Source organism: Notolepis coatsorum (genome assembly GCF_963971535.1).
Source record: "Notolepis coatsorum genome assembly, chromosome: 6".
NCBI lineage: Eukaryota > Metazoa > Chordata > Actinopteri > Aulopiformes > Paralepididae > Notolepis > Notolepis coatsorum.
This window is the reverse complement of record NC_140170.1, coordinates 63,779,067-63,800,145: the sequence shown is the minus strand read 5'-3', so window position 1 is coordinate 63,800,145 and position 21,079 is coordinate 63,779,067. Positions and strand designations below refer to the sequence as shown.

Sequence of the window (21,079 nt, the reverse complement as noted above, 5' to 3'; positions counted from 1 at the left end):
TTTCTAGTTACCTGAAGCGAGAGCTTCACCGGATCACATGGAATAGTTTTTGGGACGCCCGATTCATTATGCTGTGGAGGGTTATGGCGTGGGCCAAATGGACATATGATCTACCAGATGGCAATCAAATAAATCAAATTGGAATATTATTTTTGGAATCGCACCGGCCAATGGTACGTATGGATGGAAAAAATATTTCTTTTTTGCATCTTGAACGGAAGGTTCTTACTGTCAATTGACAATGATATTGGATCCATAGCTATAAGATAAAATATAGATTTAGCTCTACAAACAACGTGACGCGCAGTGAATGTTTGTAATGGAAAGCTGGCCTAACTACACCGTCTAATGGCTGGCACCCATTGAGTTAACCATACGATAATCACTTCCTAGTTGATTACAAAGACCTGTTATATCATGTTTATAAGAGGAGAAAAGGAAGAGGAAAGAAGAGGAAGAAGAGAAGAGAGTAATACTCACACCCGGTTGCATGAGGTACGACTGGTGATGCATCCAGGAGGGACTGTGTACCTGGATATCAGAGGACACACACACACACACACACACACACACACACACACACACACACACACACACACACACACACACACACACACACACACACACACACACACACACACACACACACACACACACACACACACACACACACACACACACACACACACACACACACACACACACACACACACACACACACACACACACACACACACACACATTTAAAAGACATAGCAGGGCATTGGGTCTCATTCCCGAACGAAGTTACGACACTTAAATATGCTCTCAGCCCACGATCAAATTTCATGATTGATTGACTAATTTAAAATGTTATTATAACTTGACAGACTGTGTTCTCATAGTGATTCCTTCACGTCAACGCTACAGGCCTCCTTGGAATTAATTACTTAATCATAATTAAAATAAATATGACAATATTTGTACGATAAGAAATTACGCATTTGATGTCAGAAAAATAAATAATATGGATTAATCTGATCACAGGGCAGCTGCTTAACCATATCTGAACCAGCTATTTTGGACAAATGTATAATTACTTTAATTACTCAGATATTCAAACACAATTATGCAATTATTGTGAAATGATTGAAAATAATAATAATTTAATGCCTTCTGTGGAATTTGTATTTCTTATTTGTTACACATCTGTTTTAATGATTAATTATATACATTTGAAAGAATGCAGGTCAACATGCAATGTATCCCATTGATTGGTATACAATGGGACAGACCTGTGTTTGATTGATTGATTGATTGATAACTTTATTAACAGATTGCAGAATGGGTACAGTACAGTACAGCTCAATTACATAAGGGGATGCAGACCAGAGAAAGAATTTCATCTTGTTTACATCAGGGTCCCCCATTTTCAATTCATCATAACATATATGACACACACGACACAGATAGACAGTACTGCTACATCTATACATTTATGACATACCAGATTTGCAAATACAGTACTGTTTGTGATACAAAAAGAGTCCAGAAAAGAGAGTACATTTGACGTAGAAACTGTTGGAGGAGGTTGGGTAGGAGGGGTGGGTGGGGGATAGACTTACACTGTACAAGCAAAACTGTACATTGGAATATTGACAAAACCATACTTGGTCATTTACTGTACATTGGAGGGGGTTGATATATAGCTATAAACCTGCATTCCTTCGAATATATCATTAATCAATTAAACGTATATTGAAATACACTATATAGCCTATACACCAACACTGAAATGACAGTGGATAAATAAATAAGAACTAAAGCTAATCGGTGGAAATAGACTGCATTAATATTCCATAACAAGTCTTGTGTGCACCTACGAATGAACAGTAGCCTATAGGCTTAATTATGGAATAATAAGCCATACTGCGTTCATTCATTACGCCCGCCGTAGGCTATATATATTATATGTCATTCATTCATTCATATACAGTACTGCGCGCGCGCGCGTGTGTGTGTGTGCGCGCGCGCTGCGGCAGGTGTGTACCGCGAGCTGTATATGATGCCAATACATTAATCTAATCTAGTTTTGATGGGCGCAAGCGTGATTACGAAACCTAGCCGCATTTCTCGGAAACGCTCTCTGATTGGCACTGACTGACGCTAGGTTTTGTAATCACGCGGCTCACAAGACTCGCAAAGCACTTCCGCCATTCCATTTCACACAGCTGCGTCACCAGTTGCCTTATAAGGAGCTATGGAGGCGTTGTTTTGTATGCAAATGAGCTGAACGGGAACGCGCTTATGAGTTTAAGACAGAATGCCATTCTCCAAGCAGATATCAGATAATATAATTTGTGCGACCTTTTCAGCCACTTAAGACATATTACCAGCACGTTCAGGACTCAGAGTGTAGATTATGTCTCAGTGGTTCCAAGATAAATCTTCCAGAATATATCTTTGAAACATTTTCGGGAATGAGACTCATTGTCTGTATTGTGTGTCATTAAAGTCAGAGCAAAATCCATTGCCACTTTCTTGGTCTACACTTGAACACGTATGAGGTATCAACTATTTATATATTAGATGTGTTTATACTGCTAACATCACACACCGGCTTAGTACTAAATCACTCCCTGAGCCCCCCAGGACCTCCTTACTAACCTGCACATATGTTGCACGTTACTGTACTCTCACGTTATGGGATGTCAGTCTGTCTGCACTATAGTCCTTTACTATATATATACACCTGTATATCTGTACATATTCTACTCTTACTATTATGCTGCTGGCCAGTAGTAGTCATACTGTCTTTATTTATTATACTACAACTCTGTACATACATCTGATTAGCACTACACTCAGTAGTACTCATTTATATGTTTTATACCCAGTTTAATTACCTGTACAATTTATATTGCTGTTGCACTTTACTGTTACATTTTCACTCTGGTTGGATGACAACCCTGTTTTTGTTGTACTGTACTTGTGCTGTATAATGACAATACATTTGAATCTAATCTAATCTAATCTAAAAGATGCAAATACGAATAAAAACGTATTATTGCTATTCCTAGTTATTTCGGGAGGAGTGGTTGGTTGTGCGGGTACTAGGGCTGAGCCCAAACGTTCGAACGTTTGAACCTTCGTTCGTTACGTTGGCATTCAAATTCTAAATCAACATTCGAATTTTGAATTTTATTTTCCTATTCATTCTGTTTAAACCAATGGGGTTTTTCTTCACAGTTGCAGATACAGATTAGGCTGTACACTAATATTATAGTATTAAAATAAACTGATGAGTTATATTCATTCGAAAGTTGATTTAATTGATTTAGTTGGGCTGGGGCTTCTCCCTGGGCTGGGTCTGGGGCTGGAAAGTAGATTTAATAAAAGAAAAAATACTAATTTAATCAGATTAATCACTTTATTCAAATTGAGGATTTAGTTTGAGTATATTAAAAAAAATATATATATATATATATATATATATATATATATATATATATTAGGGCTGACCCTTATTAGTCGATTAGTCGACTAATCGGTCGAAAGGAGCCGTAGTCGACTGCCAACCTCTTAGTCGAATACAAAAAACAAAAACAAAAAAATTATATAAAAAAAAAAATTTAACTTTTTTTTTATCATTCTTTCCAAAAGAAAATAGGTCTAGAAGCGTGGCTAACGCTAATGGCACGCATACCAGAGGCTAACTGCCTAAGAAAACAGGCACAGAGGCACTGAAAGAGGATTTCACCCATCTAATTAACACACTAGACTAGACAAATATCAAGATGTATCCATCAGTGGACCAATTGCATGCTTTTGCAGAGGACAAGAAGCCTTCAGTCGACTCCTTCAGACATTAAGCACCCCCCACAGCCCAAATGGAACGATACAAAAAAAATATATATACTTTTTTTTAGTTTTTTTGTCGACTAATAGTCGACTAACGGCAATCATAGTCGACTATACAAATCCTTAGTCGGGGACAGCCATATATATATAACATTTATAAATCTTTTTTTTCTTTTTTAATTTAAAAAAAAATCAAAACTAAGGTTCGAACGTCTGTTCGCAAAACCCTGACGAAGTTCGAATCCCAAAAACAGGCTTCGGGGACAGCCTTAGCGGGTACCTGGTAGGATGACACGGGTGAATGCATGTAGGGTGAGAGAGCCGTCTGGGCGATCATCCTGTTCGGAGCCAGACTGTATGGAGAAGAGTAGAAGCTGTGGACCCAACAGAGAAGAGGACAGCAGTAAGTCATCAACTTGCGTACGGAAAAACCGTAACGCAGCTCATCTCAACACTTTCAGCACCAAAACCCGAGTATAGTCGGGTTTTCGATAGTTTTCATCGTTTTTCTTTTATTCGATTATTTTTTATTCTATACAGTCTCACGGACCTCGGTGTATCATTAGGACTCATTCTGAGACCCAGAGATTGCAATGACGGCCGAATCCTGCTAGGTGGCAGTATCGCCTACCCTTTGAAACCTTATTTCACACTGTGTGTTACAATTTATATGGTCCGGGCGGAGAAATGGTACCCGGGCAGGTAAAAGGCTTCATTCGAGCCACTTGGAACGCGTCCAGCACACTTGATGCATAGTTTGTCCCATTTCATGTCAGGGACCCGATGGACATCAATACTGGAAATCAGACAATTGGAATATTCTTTTTGGGGTACCTCCTAGTAAAGGTAAGGACTATATGACATCAAGCCTACTTTGATCCTACAATGATTTCACATCGATCGCAACGACCATATGTCACGTATTCCAAAACGTATGCCGTTGCTGACGATCAGAGCATCACAAAACGACCCCCTCCCTCTTTGAGGCCTTCATGATGAAACATAATACCATATTATATACCTTTGATTTGGAAATAGTATCGTGTCCAGGCGAGCAACGCGAACGACTTTCGCAAAATGCACATAGCGCTCCATAACTCAGGCACGCGGGAACTATAAAACGGCAGGGGGTGCTGGGGGGTCGCCAGATGAAGAAAAAAAAAAGATTTTTTTTTTTTTTTTTTTTTTTTTTTGTCAGGCCACTGAACTTAGAAGCAGGCCAGGCCAGTGTTTCTATTTGCACCAGCGCAATAGTTAGATAACCTAGGTGGGGAACAACCAGGAGATCACTGCAACTCACACAAGTTGGAGAACTATCTCTCTCTCTCTCTCTCTTGCTCTCACACACACACAAAGGGAGCCGCATGTGATTGGTGGAGGCGGGATCCTTACGAAAAACTGCTAATCATTGACACATGCTAGCCTGTAATAATCCCCCCCAGAAAAATGTACTTTGCATTTGATATATTGCAAATATATGCCATCACACACACTGGCATTTAAAGGGTTAGAATTATAAAATGAATATGTGGTGTTATGATCAGGGCTGAAGTTGAATAAAATGTTGTATTTATCAATTACAAAAAACTGAAAATCCATAAAAATCTGTGTTGTTGCTAATCATACATATGCTAGCCTGTTTTTTTAACAATACGTTGTGATGCCATCACAAACACTGGCATTTAAAGGGTACAAATAAAAAAAAGTGCCTGCACCAGAATGCAGGAAATTAAGTCTTTGTAACAAAAAAATTCCTGGTGGGGGACCCCCAGACCCCCTGCTTAAAAAGTGGCCTGACTGGGGCTATATTTCCTGGCCTGAATGATTTCCCCAGTCCGGCCCTGGTTAAAAGCCTCCAATGCTTATTAGTGTGTGTGCGTTTGAACGTTTGCATGTTTCAACCATACATTTCCATTTAAAATAATTTTTTTTTACCTCCTATAATAGTGGGGGTCGCGGCTCTCTGACACCGTTTTTTTTGGGTTGCGGCCTGAAAAATTTGGGAACCCCTGGTCTAGCCTGTACCCCCCAGACATGTTGCTGGCCCCGTCAAAACAGTATCCTATCAGCCTCTCCATGGGCAGGTCGAGGCGTAAAAGTATTTTATACACAAAAACAGCGTCTCGGCTGTTGTGTCTGGGCCGGGCATTGTAAAAACCCCAAAAGAAGTTCTGAGCTTCCAAGTTGTCATCGGCTAACTGTATATTACACGAGAATTGTTCTTTTCCAGTGAGTGACATCAGTGGTTCCGTCAGCGCTCAAGCCAAAGATTGGGCTTTTGGATGCTTTGCCTCTAATTTGTCGCTGAATATCATGGGCAAGCAGCTGTAAGATTTCATTTTGGATGTTGTTGGACATCCAGTTGTCTCTCTTTTGGAGCCAATTCTTCAACTCGGGATCAGACTCGGTGCGCACTCTTTCCATGAGCTGCCATAACACCCCATCCCTATTTGCATCACCCCTCAGTGGAAGCCCCTGGCGCCCGAGGGGGGGTATAGGGGAACAGACTCAGGCTATGGTTAGACTAGTGTATTCCTGGCGTTTTTTTATACGTTTTTGACGACGTTTCATGTCCTATCTACACAGAAATGCGTTTTTGGCGTTTTTTTGTGGATACGGCTGAAACGCTAAATTGTGTTTGCGTTTGGAGATACGCAAAAAAAACGAGTCGACAACAGCGTGTAGTCAGCACGGAGCAGTTGTTGTGAAAACGCCCATGCGCAGTAGATACCATCTGCGTGCCTTTCCGGTGACAACAGTGTGTGTGTTTGGGACAGAGCTCCGTGTCCCAAATAGCTTCAGCTACCATGTGTTGTCAAGTTATTGTTATAAGGACCCCAGTCCAAGCTACAACAGTCTGCATTCCCTTAACAATTGTTTGTATTGAGCCGTATTGTATTGTACCCATATGCAATATGTTAAATAAAGTTTACATCCATTCATTCTGCTAGCATTACCGATTGCATGAGCAGCTGGCTAACGTGAGCTATCAGGATTCAGACCCTGTTAGCTCAGAGTTCCTCTTTCAACTTAACAAGCATTAAACAAAATGGCCCAGTCATCTATTCACCTTTGTTTAATACACACAGCGTTGTCTCTAATGTTATCTAACTACTGATAGCTCGCGATATCATCAGTTTCATGCTGGCTAAGTAGCGTGAGCTAACGTTAGCTTCTAGCCACAATGCTATATTGTTATAATGGCATACTCCATTGACGTTAGCATGCAGCTAACAATGCTACCGATCGTTTTTTAGACTAAACTATCCGCTCTTGGTGGTCACTTGTGTTGATGTTAGTTTTGTTTCATCAACAAATGACAGGCAGAACACACAGTGAATGTATCCGTTTTGTTTATTGCACTTTTATTAGGCTTTGCTGAAAAAAGAATTGCTGCATTGAGTGAGCAAGCAAGATGGTGGCGCGGCATAGGCGCCTGCCTTATTGACATTTTCTTTGCTGGAGCTTCCACCAGGAAGTGTATTGGCACATTCGTTCTGATTGGTTGAAATTGCCTTCATGTTTGCCACCTACTGCCACCTACTGCTTTGGCAGTGTACTACATCAGTGTGCTCGGCTGACAAAAACGAAAAAAAAACGAAAGTGTGACTCAGGCGCACGACGTCGCGGCGATACGCAAAAGAAAACAATACGAAGATGATACGAAAGGTGTAACCTCTGCCTCAGTTAACTCTTCAATACCTGATGCTGAGGCTGAACCTGTCGTCTCTGTCTCTCTCTGACTTTTATCAGATTTAGTGGGACTGTCACTGGGACCGGCGGGACGTTTCGAAAATAAATCTGATATTTTTCTTTTCTGCGAGTGAGACATTCTGTGCTAGCAAAGTCTGACTACTAGCTCAAATCGACTGACTGCGCAAGCACTGTATCACAGTAGCTCAGTGGTTCGTAGCGCGTGGGAAGGGCGGGAGACGGGAGGTGAATACAATTAGTTGTTTCACCTGTCATTCAATCAGTCTGTGACAGTCTGTCATCACTCGAAAATCTACTCGGTTTTACACGTATGATTGTGTACATACAGTAGTGATTAGTGTAATGAATGAATGAAAACCCTATTTAACAGATTGGAGAATGGCTACAATACAGTACGGCTCAATACACACAATATTAAAATGGTGACGTGCTGACTTCCGGTTTGACCGCGTAAGAACATGGCTGCTTAACTCGCGAGCTCCCCGACAGCAAAATGATTTAGCCCCGGGAAACATTTATTAACAACACCAGGGTATATATTTAATAGGGATGACAGAAGGGGCTATCACGAGACGTAGGGCGACCACGATTACAACTGAAAAGGACGACGGAATGGCAGAGAATGACGAAGTAACGGGAGGAAAAGATGGCGACGATGACTGTGAACAAGAAGCCACGCTGTTGAACATATACAACGAGCTCAAAGACTTCAGAAAAGACAATGAGCGTCAGTTTCGGGAGATAAGGAATGACATGAACAAAATGAACGACAGGCTCGGTGAAACGGAGGGGAGAATCGGAGAAAATGTGCTTGATGCGGCGACGGTTTTAATAAAAAAACTGATACAGAGGCAGGCCGACATGGAGGCTAAACTGCTCGACCAAGAGGGCAGAACGAGGAGAGAGAACCTGCGGGTGTATGGTATCCCGGAGGAGAAAGAAGGAAAAGACATGCATGGATTTCTAGACGGCTTGTTTAAGGACGCACTCGGACTGCCTCATGACATGGACCTTCGTATCGAACGAGCACACCGGGCACTGGCCCCAAGGCCTAACAACCCACAGCTGAAGCCACGGTCAATCGTGGTTAAGTTTGGGAGTTACAAAATGAAGGAAGAGATAATACGCCGAACATGGCAGAAGAAGAACGTCTCATGTGGCAACGATCGCTTCTATGTCGACCATGACTTCCCCACTGAAATACTGAAGAAGCGAGGAGAATATGCCGAGGCCAAGAGAATAATGAAGGAGAAGAATCTCAAGTTCCAGACACCGTATCCAGCGAAGATGAGGGTATTCTACGAGGATGGCACCCGCCTGTACCAGAGCGCGGCGGAGGCGACGGCGGATATGGCAAAACGTGGATTCAAGATCACCGTGGTGAACCCGACTACCGACCCGGACCGAGAGGAGATAATGCGGCTGTCTACCTGGCAGACAGTGGAAGAAAACGGGGACCGGGGGACGACATGCAGGCGACGGGGTCTGAACGCCCCACACAGCAGGGCAATGGTCATCACGGATACCGGGAGAAACTACAGGGATTCAGACGGGGACAGTCGGAGGCGGACAATTGAGATAAAGTTCATGAAGCGCATGGATACAGATAAGTCACGGGGGCATCGTCATAGAATAAATAACATCACAAAATGCCAATATGTGTATAAAAAAAAAAAAAAAAAAAAAATAAAAAAAAAGGAATTGAAAAAAAAAAGAAATATAAAAAAAAAATATGTGTAATGAGAATAGAGGGCAATAGATAGGAGAATATGATAAAACTGTGGGAGGGGAAATATCCCGGATGGATACAGGAAAAGTATAACGAAATGAACCACAGGTCATTATGGCTATGTCATAGAAGTTACAATATACCAATATATATCTGAGAGATATACAAATGTTAATTGTTGGAAACGTTACCGTTTTGTCAAGTTCAGTTGAATTGATCGCACTGTATATAGATTACAGTGTGAGCCATACGTTACATCAGGGTATACAAGATAGTAGGGGCACAGTTTTGGGCAACCTGCCTTGTGCCATATGCACTCCTCTGTTAGTCGAGGGGGACCAAGGTGCATGGGTGAGTAACGATCTCACACTCGGTACGACTGTTCTATCTGGGGTCATATCGAACGTAGCTTGGGTAAATGTGGGGGGGGGAAATGTATTTATGTTTTTTTTATATGTTCTTTTTTATTTCATTGTATGCTATACTATTGTATATATATCTTCACAGTCTCAGGCACTAGAATACGTCCTGGATTGCACAGGGGAGATGCATTACGAGGAATATGGGGCTGATTAAAATAATATCGTGGAATATAGACGGATGTCATCATCCCATTAAGAGAAAAAAGATATTGACGTTCTTGAAACAAAAAAAGACAGATATTGCACTAATTCAGGAATCACACCTGGATGAGGAGGAGTCGGCCAAGCTTAAAAGGGATTGGGTGGGACAAATATACTATAGTACGTTCTCTTCTAGGAAGAGGGGGGTGGCAATATTGGTGAGAAAAAACTTAGACCTAAAGGTGCACAATAGTTTCTCACATGATGAGGGAAGATGGGTTATACTGGATGCTGATTTAGAGGGACAGAGGACTACTTTAGCTAATATATATGCGCCCAACGGGTCATCCTCAGACTTTTTCCATGAGGTATGTGAGGTGATCAGGAAAATAGGGAATAGCAACGTAATCATAGGGGGGGACTTCAACTTGGTTGGAAACACCTTAATGGACAGATCGTATCAACCCAGGACCGCTGACAACACAGGGAGACTGGCGGTTGGTGTTCTGATAGAGGAATTGGATCTAGTGGATATTTGGAGGGTTATGAACCCACAAGAAAGAGACTACACGTTTTACTCTCACCCGCATTCCTCATACTCTAGAATAGATTATTTCCTGATCTCTAGCGCACTGGTAGAACAGGTGGCAAGTACTGGGATAGGGAACATTGTAATATCTGACCATGCTCCGGTTGATTTAGTGATCACATCCATGGAAGAAGGGCAACGATCTCGGAGATGGCGATTCAATAACCTGATGTTAAATGATGAAGGATCGTGTGCGTACATTAGAACTATATTTAAGGAATTCTGGGAACTTAATGAAGGGTCAATAGATGATAGTGGCATAATGTGGGACACATGTAAAGCTTACATGAGAGGACGACTCATACAATACGGTGCGATACTAAAAAGGACAGAGAAACAAAAAATGACAGCGTTAGATGAGGAAATTAAAATACTCTCGAAACAGCACAGTCAGAGACCAGACCCAGAAACGTGGAGAAACCTAAGCAAATCCAAATACGAATTGAACAACATATATCAAAAGAAGGCTGAATATGCGTTATTTAGGACCAACCAAAGATACTATGAACAAGGGGAGAGAGCGGGTAAAATACTAGCGAATCGGGTTAAACAAATGCATAATCAAAATATTATATCCTCGATTCGTAATAAAGATGACAAGATCATTACAGACAAAAAGGAAATTAATAATGTTTTCAGGTGCTTCTACCAGGACTTGTATACCCCACAGAAGGCGGTGGATCAGCTAAAAATGGACGCGTTCTTCGACAGAATCAAATTACCGTCATTATCGAAACAACAGGTAAAATCAATGGAGGGGGGGGTCTCGATAGAAGAAATACACGCGGCAATCAACAGCCTTAAATTGGGTAAAGCACCAGGAGACGACGGGTTTACTCCCGATTTCTACAAACAATTCAGTGATATAATCGCTCCGAGACTATTAAAAGTATATGAGGATTCATTGTTAAAGGGGGGCTTGCCCACTAGCTTGAGATCTGCCACTATTACATTACTACAGAAAAAGGGCAAAGACCCTCAATGCTGTGGAAGCTATAGACCTATATCCCTGAGCAATTTGGAAGAAAAAGTATTGGCAAAGATACTTGCGAATAGAATAGAAGATGTATTACCAACTCTGGTGCATTCAGATCAAGTGGGCTTTGTGAAGGGGAGAAACTCAGCTGATAATATCCGCAGACTCCTACACATAATGTGGAAGGTCAGGAATGATGTAGAACCTACAGTGGCCTTCTCATTGGATGCCGAAAAGGCCTTTGATAAGGTGGAATTTGCATTCTTATTTCACACACTGGAGCGCTTCGGGTTCGGACCATCGTTTACCGGGTGGGTAAAACTGTTATACACAAATCCGATGGCATCAGTATTGACCAACGGGATCGTATCCTCGCCCTTTAACCTAGGGCGGGGGACGAGACAAGGTTCTCCGCTTTCTCCCCAAATGTTTGCGCTCTTCCTCGAACCACTTGCTATCGCACTAAGGACTAATCAGGACATCAAAGGGATAATAGCGGGACAGGTAGAACATAAATTATTTTTGTATGCGGACGATATCTTATTGGTATCCAGCAATCCCCGAACAGCAGCTGGGGTCATCGGAACTATTATCGAGTCCTTCTCCGAAATATCTGGGTACACAATCAACTGGAGCAAGTCAGAAGCAATGCCTCTCTCTAAATGTTGTCCCCCTGATATCAGAAGGGGGTGGCAATACAGATGGATGCCGTCAGGGTTGATATACCTAGGAATAAAGCTGATCCCAGGTCTGAAAGAGTTGATGCAAACCAATATTGCCCCTATAATCGAACACATTAGTGCTCTGACCCAGAATTGGGCCAAAATGAATATGTCCCTCCTGGGAAAGATAAACCTAGTAAAAATGATATTGGCTCCCAAATTAAATTATATCCTATATATGTTGCCGCTGACTCTCCCGACCCAATTACTCAAACAGTATGACAAAGTCATTAATGTTTATCTGTGGGGGGGCAAAAGGCCGCTATTTGGACGGGCCAAAATGTATGCAGCAAAGGAAAATGGCGGCTTATCCCTGCCTAAACTAGACTGGTATCACTATGCATTCTCGCTCTCCCAGCTCTCCAAACTGAATCACTCGTCTGAGGAGGCACCTGCTTGGGTCAAGATGGAGGAGGAAATGATATATCCCTCATCTCTGGAATCCTTCCTGACACAATCAGACAGACCTATACCTTTTAAAAACCCTTTAATGGCATTTATCAGGGAAACTTGGAATCAATCGCACAAAATGACTGGTGATAGCCCATATTTAACTACGAGAGCCTCTATATGGTATAATAAGAAACTAAAGATTGGTAAGAAATCAGTCATATGGGACGATTGGATTAAAAGGGGGATACATGTACTAGGGGATATAGCCGGGGAGGATGGGGTCTTGCCTTTTGAGGATATTAAAGAGGATTTTGATATAGATAATAAAAACTTTTATAAATTCCTACAGATTAGACATTGTATATCGTCATCAATAGGAGGACCAAAGTGTGGCCCGATTACTGCAATTCAAGAAATATTCTATAAAGGATGGCGTAGGAAAGGCGGTGCGTCAAGATTTTATGATGTTATAAGAGAATACAATGCACCCAAATTGGAGGGTCTGAGATTGAGCTGGGAGAACGATGTACGTGAGGATATTACTGAGGAAATGTGGGAGAAACTGGTGTCCAAATGGAGTAAATTCTCTAGGGAGGCGCAATCACAACTTATTTTTTACAAAGTGTTAAACAGAAGCTATTGGACGCCTAGTAAACTGGCCAGACTGAAATTAAGGGACAGTGACATCTGCTGGAGATGTGAGAAGGAGACAGGCACTTTACTGCACATGTTGTACGAATGTGAGAAGGTCCGGAAAATGTGGGATCAAATTGTGATATTCCTAAGTAAGGTCTTGAATGTGAAGATAAATAACGCCCCAATGGCATGTGTTTTGGGTATAGTACCGAAAGGGATTAAACTGCCTAAATACCGGGGAATGTGGTATAGAATGGCCATGATATCAGGATGTAGAATTGCATTACGACATTGGAAATCACCTGTTGATATTACTTTTAAAGAATGGATGGAACTAATGTTCCGGACAGCATCATATGAAAGGGTGACGTATAGAGTCGCAGGGAGAGAGGATATTTTCGCTGAGGTATGGGACAGTTTTCTACACCTGACTGAACGGTCTGGGGACAAATGATTAAGATGGGATTACAATATTATCAAGGATGAATATGAAAAAGGGGATTTGATCTGATGGTACTTGTGCTTTATAATGTATTGTGTATATATGTACATATATTTTATGTCCGGATGGTGTGTCTATGGAACGGTCACTGTCTCTATCACACTCACATGTGCGCAGGTATAGCCGCATACAAGTATCTAGGATACACATATTCATATGTGTACATAATAGGTTTACACACACTCATATACACAAGGATAAGGTATACACGTCAGGGGCACACATACATGCACATACTCATTTATAGGAAATAGGCATACACATACCTACATATATACATAGTTGAAATATAAGCTTTCACTGACACATAAGGGGGATACACATGTATATAGGAGACACACACATACGTAGCTGAGACGCACATATATATACACATCTGAGATATACACTCACATAGGGGGCAGAGGCACACATGGATACGAAACACACACACAAGAGATAGGGGTACAGTCACATACCAGGAAGATGCACACACACACATATGAGGCATGTACACATGCTTACGTGATACACGTACCCACATACATGTGTCGGAGACATGCGTGCATGCATGTTATCATGCACAACTGCATATGTCTGGGGCGCTTTCTCTCACATGCAATATGGAGAAGGGTGGCATCCCGATAGAGGATGCAGCACATACCTGCTCGAAGGTAGTTCGGTCTACATGCAAGGTATATATATCAGGAATGTATACGCATAATGTATAGTATAGTATGTTTCTTTTTTCGTAAGTCTTTTTTTATTTTCCATGTCAGTTATTAATGTATTTGTATGAGTCCTTTACATGTTTTGTATGTTCTTACAAAAAAGAAAAAGGCAAATCCTGGAAATTGAATATGATGATGTGGAAAGAGATGTTTGGAATGTTGTGCAAAAAAAAAAAATATAAAAAAAAAAAAAAAAAAAAACGGTGACGTGCTTTGAGCAGGATAAACTTATAATATACAGTGTTACAGTTATACAGTTACAGTATATACAAATATATAAATACTGCCATAAAAAAAAATATATTTTTTTTTTTTTTTTTTTTGCAATAATTGAGAGGGGGTGCTGCAGCACCCCCCGCACCCCCCCTTCCCGCGTCCCTGTTCCAGGAATTAGCCCGGATCACTCTGAAACTATACAATATTCACCATGGGATAACACGCAAACGTATACATGAAAACATTTATTCTTTTTCAGAAGTTGGACGAGAGATAGTGACTGTCAAATGAGCCATAGTATTGTCTCCATAGCTATAATATAGAATATAGATATAGCTCTGCAAACATCGTGACGCACCGTGAAAATGCCTATCTTTTAAAGCGTGGCCCATTGACCACAGTGGCCCAAAGACCATGTAAGTGGTATTTCTTTGGTTAAAATAAGTGTTAAGTAGCTCTACACTCGGACACGCATCACTTTACACTGGTATCCCTTCCCACTTTATCCAATCAGGAGTGAGAACCCTAGATATATATTTTTAAACGTATTTCAAGAAATATTGCCAAGCCAAATTTGACTTGTTTCAAGGACATTTGCTTAAAACTAGTTTTGATTCCTTATTTTTGTCAGACAATTTTTGCAGTGTGGAGTTCTCTCTCCTGATTGGATGACGTGGAAACGGGATACCAGAACATTTATTTTCTGTTTACTGCAGAGCGGAGGGACTGAGAGACCCATGTTACTGACCAGACAATCTTTATCAGTGATGGCTGTCAGAATGTATATAATAATGAGATATTATTTTAATATGTACTGTAGACCACTTATTTTAACAACGACCAAACCCCTCAGCTGTTTTGTTTTCACGTCCTGTAAATGGTATTTTACCGGCTCCTTTGGTGGCCACTAGAGGGCAGCAGTATATCACTGCTGCACAGCTGTTTTGACCAGAGGGGTTGTGTGGCTCTGTTTTGTGTCAGTTTATGCATACCAGTACCACTCACCCGTTCTGTAAGGCTGTGGGGTCATACGCCAGAGTCATTCCTCCCTGGGAAAAACAACACAGGAGTCAGAACCTCCCCTCATTCAGTCACTGGGTGCAGTCTGTTCTGAAACTGTTGGCTGATATGCATCAATAGTAATAATAATAATAATAATAATAATAATAATAATAATAATAATAATAATAATAATAATAATAATAATAATAATAATAATAATAATAATAATAATAATAATAATAATAATAATAATAATAATAATAATAATAATAATAATTATTATTAATAATAATAATAATAATAATAATAATCGTTTACAATTATGTTTAAATATCTTCCTTACTTTAAGTTTGACAAAGTTTCACAAAACTAAAAGATATCTACTATCCCTTTCACTACCCCACTACCAAAGGGTTAACCCTTTCACTGGGTTAACCCTTTCACTGCCACACGTCAAAGGGTTAACCCTTTCACAACCATACTACAGAAGGTTAACCTTTCACTACCACACTACAGACGACTGTCTGTAGTGTGGCAGTGAAAGGTTAACCTTCTGTAGTGTGACAACATCAAAGTGCATCAGTTGACTGACAGGCCTGTGATCTCACCGTGTCTCCATCTCTACCCCAGGGTCTGCCGTTCTGAAGGTATTTGCCCTGGTTCTGCCTCTTCTTCTGACCCCCGTCAGCGAACTTACATAATAGAGGCTCTGTGGGCACTGTGGGGGCGAGAGAGCCAATCAGACGGTAAGAACCTTGAGCTGCTACAACAACAATAACAACACCATCAGATTCCCATAATAAATGAACAGCATTATCGCCAAACTGTACCTCGAAGACGAAGAATCATAACTCCCCATGTAACCCTGGATACTTTATTATCTAAAGATGATAAGTCAAGAGTGTTGTGTTCACTCATAGTTAAATACAGTAGAGGTTTAGTATTTTATTATCTAAACATGGTAAGTTAGAGTGTTGTGTTCACTCATAGTTAAATACAGTAGAGGTTTAGTACTTTATTATCTAAAGATGGTAAGTTAGAGTGTTGTGTTCACTCATAGTTAAAGACAGTAGAGGTTGAGTACTTTATTATCTAAAGACAGTAAGTTCGAATGTTGTGTTCATTCATAATTAAAGACAGTAGAGGTTTAGTACTTTATTATCTAAAGATGGTAAATTAGAGTGTTGTGTTCATTCATAGTTAAAGACAGTAGAGGTTGAATACATTATTATCTAAAGATGGTAAGTTAGAGTGTTGTGTTCACTCATAGTTAAAGACAGTAGAGGTTGAATACATTATTATCTAAAGATGGTAAATTAGAGTGTTGTGTTCATTCATAGTTAAAGACAGTAGAGGTTGAATACATTATTATCTAAAGATGGTAAATTAGAGTGTTGTGTTCATTCATAGTTAAAGACAGTAGAGGTTGAATACATTATTATCTAAAGATGGTAAATTAGAGTGTTGTGTTCATTCATAGTTAAAGACAGTAGAGGTTGAATACATTATTATCTAAAGATGGTAAATTAGAGTGTTGTGTTCATTCATAGTTAAAGACAGTAGAGGTTGAGTACTTTCTGGTGATATATCAAATTCACACTCCAAGTGATATGGGTCGACTTTACAGCTGCAAATACATGGGATGTAGAGAAAACGTTGAAACAAGAGTTATATCTTCAGTGCGAGGGTTCAACCGTAGCCCAACTCACCGGGAACTCCAGGCGGAGTCTTGATGAACTTGCCGTTGAAATGCTGAATAATGGCCTCGCACTTCTCCGTGGACTCCATTCTGAAATGAATTCAAGTGCCATGTTTATATCCTCGCGGGGGGAGCGAGCTGAAGCAGTGAAAACTAGGTATACATTACAGTAAATGGAGTCATAACAGCATATACTGCAAAACGTCACGCTGTCACAGCATCATATACTGCACTACATGATGTATGATCTCCGACCACTTTGTGTCGACGTGTAACCGTCTTAGCTGATTCTTTATTGTTTATTCTTATTTAATGTGCCTATTATGTTTGAAATTGTGTATGTATGGGCGACAGTGGCTCAGGAGGTAGAGCGCGTCGTCTGGTAGTCAGAAGGTTCCCGGTTAGATTCCCGCTCCTCCCGGGCAGCGTGTCGATGCGTCCTTGAGCAAAGACACTTAACCCGTAACTGCTCCCGATGAGCAGGTTGCCACCTTGCATGGTCGCCTTCGCCGTCGGAGTGTGAATGTGTGAGTGAATGGGGGAATGTGAGGAACAAAATTGTAAAGCGCTTTGGATAAAAGCACTATATAAATGCATAATTTTATTCTTATTTATTGTGCCTATATGTATGAAATTGCTGATAAACTGTGTCATGTTTTGTAAGCTCGTCGTCACTGTAAATGCGGGTAACCTCAGTGTCTTACGAGTTGAAATATAGGTTTGAAATGAAATAAAATTTGTCGGGAGTCTGGGGTCGGGGGTCTAGGGTCTGGGGTCTAGGGTCTGGGTTTTACCTCGCAAACCCCACGCCGCGGCTGGTTCCGTTGGCGTCGCGGAGGATGCGCGTGGAGATGACCTGGCCGAAGGACTTCAGCATGCTCTCCAGCTCCTGCTCGTCCATGGACACCGGCAGGTTGGAGATGTAGAGGTTGGTGGGGTCCTGCTCCTGTTGCTGCGGAGGAGGTGGACACAAGGACAACAGTCTGGATACGGGGACTCACGAAGAGCCAGGCAGCTCGTGTATATAGCGCCGTGCACCGCGGCCAACGGGCGGTTACGGGCTGGGGTAGGGGCGGGTTTATCAGAATCAGAATCAGAATCAGAAAGGTCTTTATTGTCTTTAAGTACTTTTCACACACAAGGAATTTCATTTGGTCGTATTCGGTGCGACATTGACGGATAGACAATCATATATATATTTTTTTTGTTCTCACCTTTTCTGTATTTTTCTCCCATCCCAATTTAGTCGTTATTGCCCTACTGTCGGCCTGGGGAGGGTGTAGAACTACCACATGCCTCCTCCGATACATGTGGAGTCAGCCAGCCGCTTCTTTTCACCTGACAGCGAGGAGTTTCACTGGGGGAATGTAACACGTGCGGAGGTTCACGCTATTTCCCCCAGATCCCCTCCCTGCTGAACAGGCGCCCTGACCGACCAGTAGGAACCGCAGTTTACAACGACCAGGACACACACCCTGCCGGCTTCCCACCGGCTAACACTGCCAATTGTGTTAGTAGGGACGACTGACCAAGCCGGAGGTACCGCTGACAGCTGGATTCGATCCCAGAGTCTCTGCGGTGGTAGGCGAGTGCATTCTCCACTGCGCTACCCAGCCGCACCACGGATAGACGATCATGGTAGAATAGAAATATTTAAAGGTGGAATCAAATAAAATGGAATATAAACTAAATTAACATAGATAGAAGCACAATATAATAGAATAGAATTATAAAAATAAGGGCTGTACAACTGTGCACAATGTGGTGGTCAAGTATATACACTAATTAGAATAAAAATAACAATACAGTGTTGAATATTTACAGGCACCTGGCTTTTAGAGAGTACCATCTGGATATACAGCGTGACGCTGTGGTCAAACACAAGGTGGGTTTAAACTACCGGTATGAACTCCAGAGCCCTTATTCATCAGGTTTGCTACAAATGCCCCCTTTTCAACACGTCACTGTGACTTATACGTATCTGTAAATTGGCCATCGTTACACTCTCGACGAGAAATCCATCCGGCTTACACTCATTTACAAAGCCTTCCTTGGTCTGACCCCTCCTTATTTGATACACCTGTTAAAATGGTCATCTACTCCCTAAAACACCAGAGCTGCTCACCATATCTTGCTAGATGTTCTCCGTGTTATCACTTCCTTTGGTCAGTCCTCCTTCTAATTTGCTGCTCCCAGCAGATAAGATAAGATAAGATATTCCTTTATTGATCCCCTTGGAGGAATTCAGGAGGAGATGCAAAATACTTAGAAAATTTACAAATTGATCCCCCTCACTACTTTTTTCCATTAGTCGTTATGCCAATTCCCAATCTCCTTCCTGGTCGTTGCGCATTCTACCCTCTACCGTCGGTCTGGGAGGGCGGAGACTATCACATGCTTCCTCCGACACATGTGTAGCCAGCCCACCGCTTCTTTTCACCTGGCAGCATGGACTCTCACTGGGAGAGTGTAACGTGTGGAAGGTCACACTACCTCTCCCAGATCCTTCCCTCGCTGTGCATGCGCCCCGACCGAACTGTAGGAGTCACTGTCCACAACGACCCAGACCCACCCCACCGGCTGACTCTGCCAATCGAGCCAGTATGACGGCCGGCCAAGCCGGAAGCAACGCTGACAGCTGGATTCGATACCAGTGTCTCTTGCGTTGGTGACGAGCGCCTTGTCCGCTGCGCCACCCAGCCGCCCTCCCCCTCACTACTTTTAATCACTCTATCGAGTTGTTTACACACACCTACAACTGTCACCCAGCCTTTTAACTGTAATTTGACTGTTCTGCTTCATGTATTACACACCTTGACATTTTATTTGGTTCTTTGTTTGATGTGTGTTTTAATTATTTCCCCTACCTCTTTGATATGTACCATCTGTCGCTTTTCTATTCCCCCCCCCCTTTCCCTGTTACCCTTCAAAAGGCCATTTGCCGTGATTGTAAATAGGAATGTGTTGACCTGCCTGGTTAAATAAAGGTTACATTAAAAAAAAAAAAAAAAATCATACTGCTGAGAGTAGGATTACTGATCTAGGATCAGTGTTCAGGTCAACATGACCATAATATATTATACATCAGCACTCCTACTTTAAGATGCAGGCGATGATCCCCCAACATATAACATTATGCAATGAGTTTAGGTGGGTTTACCCTCCACCACATCCCTGGTACGCAGACGCAGTCATGGAGGGCAGTAGAGCACTCTCTGGTTAACCCTTTCCCTGCCACACGACAGAAGGTTAACCCTTTACTATCACACAAACCGACGGTCGCCTTCTGTCGCGTGGCAGTGAAAGGGTTAACCGGCTGTCGTGTGGCAGTTAAATGGTTAACCTGCTGTGAATTGTCGCAGTGAAAGGGGTTAACCGTTTTGGTAGTGCGGCGGTGAAAGGGTTAAGCAGAGTGTTATGAAATGTAACGCCTTGACTATAGACCGCTTTACTGTTTGTAATCAACAATGGCGTTTTGGCTCGGGAAGTCTCCAGGGACGGTCTGGATGGACGTGTCCATACACTCTGTCAGCCACCGACCACTCCTGACCAGTTCCTAATGGGTTGGGATTAGTGATGCACGATATATCGGCCGCCGATATAATATCGGCCGATATGGCCGTTTTTTTACACATCGGTATCGGTCCGATATCAAGATAGGGCCGATATTAAAAAAAAATAAAATATATTTTTTTTTATTTTTTTTATATATTTTTTCTTCTTTTTACATGTTTTGGCCTTAAATAGTTTCAAAATATCAGTCATTTCTGAAAATAAGTTACAAAAGT

The 21,079-nt window shown here is 41.7% G+C and overlaps 1 protein-coding gene across 1 annotated transcript in view; it reads right to left on the bottom strand.

Moving 5' to 3' along the window:
• Nucleotides 1-21,079, bottom strand: part of LOC311229512 (RNA-binding motif, single-stranded-interacting protein 2-like) — a gene marked incomplete at its 5' end in the record, with an annotated part of 55,754 nt that overhangs the window by 12,712 nt on the left and 21,963 nt on the right. The window contains 6 exons of the mRNA XM_084315589.1: nucleotides 481-531; nucleotides 4,121-4,214; nucleotides 15,596-15,639; nucleotides 16,201-16,310; nucleotides 17,302-17,381; nucleotides 18,086-18,245. Coding sequence (XP_084171715.1) covers nucleotides 481-531; nucleotides 4,121-4,214; nucleotides 15,596-15,639; nucleotides 16,201-16,310; nucleotides 17,302-17,381; nucleotides 18,086-18,245 — 539 coding nt within the window. The remainder of the gene's footprint in view (nucleotides 1-480; nucleotides 532-4,120; nucleotides 4,215-15,595; nucleotides 15,640-16,200; nucleotides 16,311-17,301; nucleotides 17,382-18,085; nucleotides 18,246-21,079) is intronic.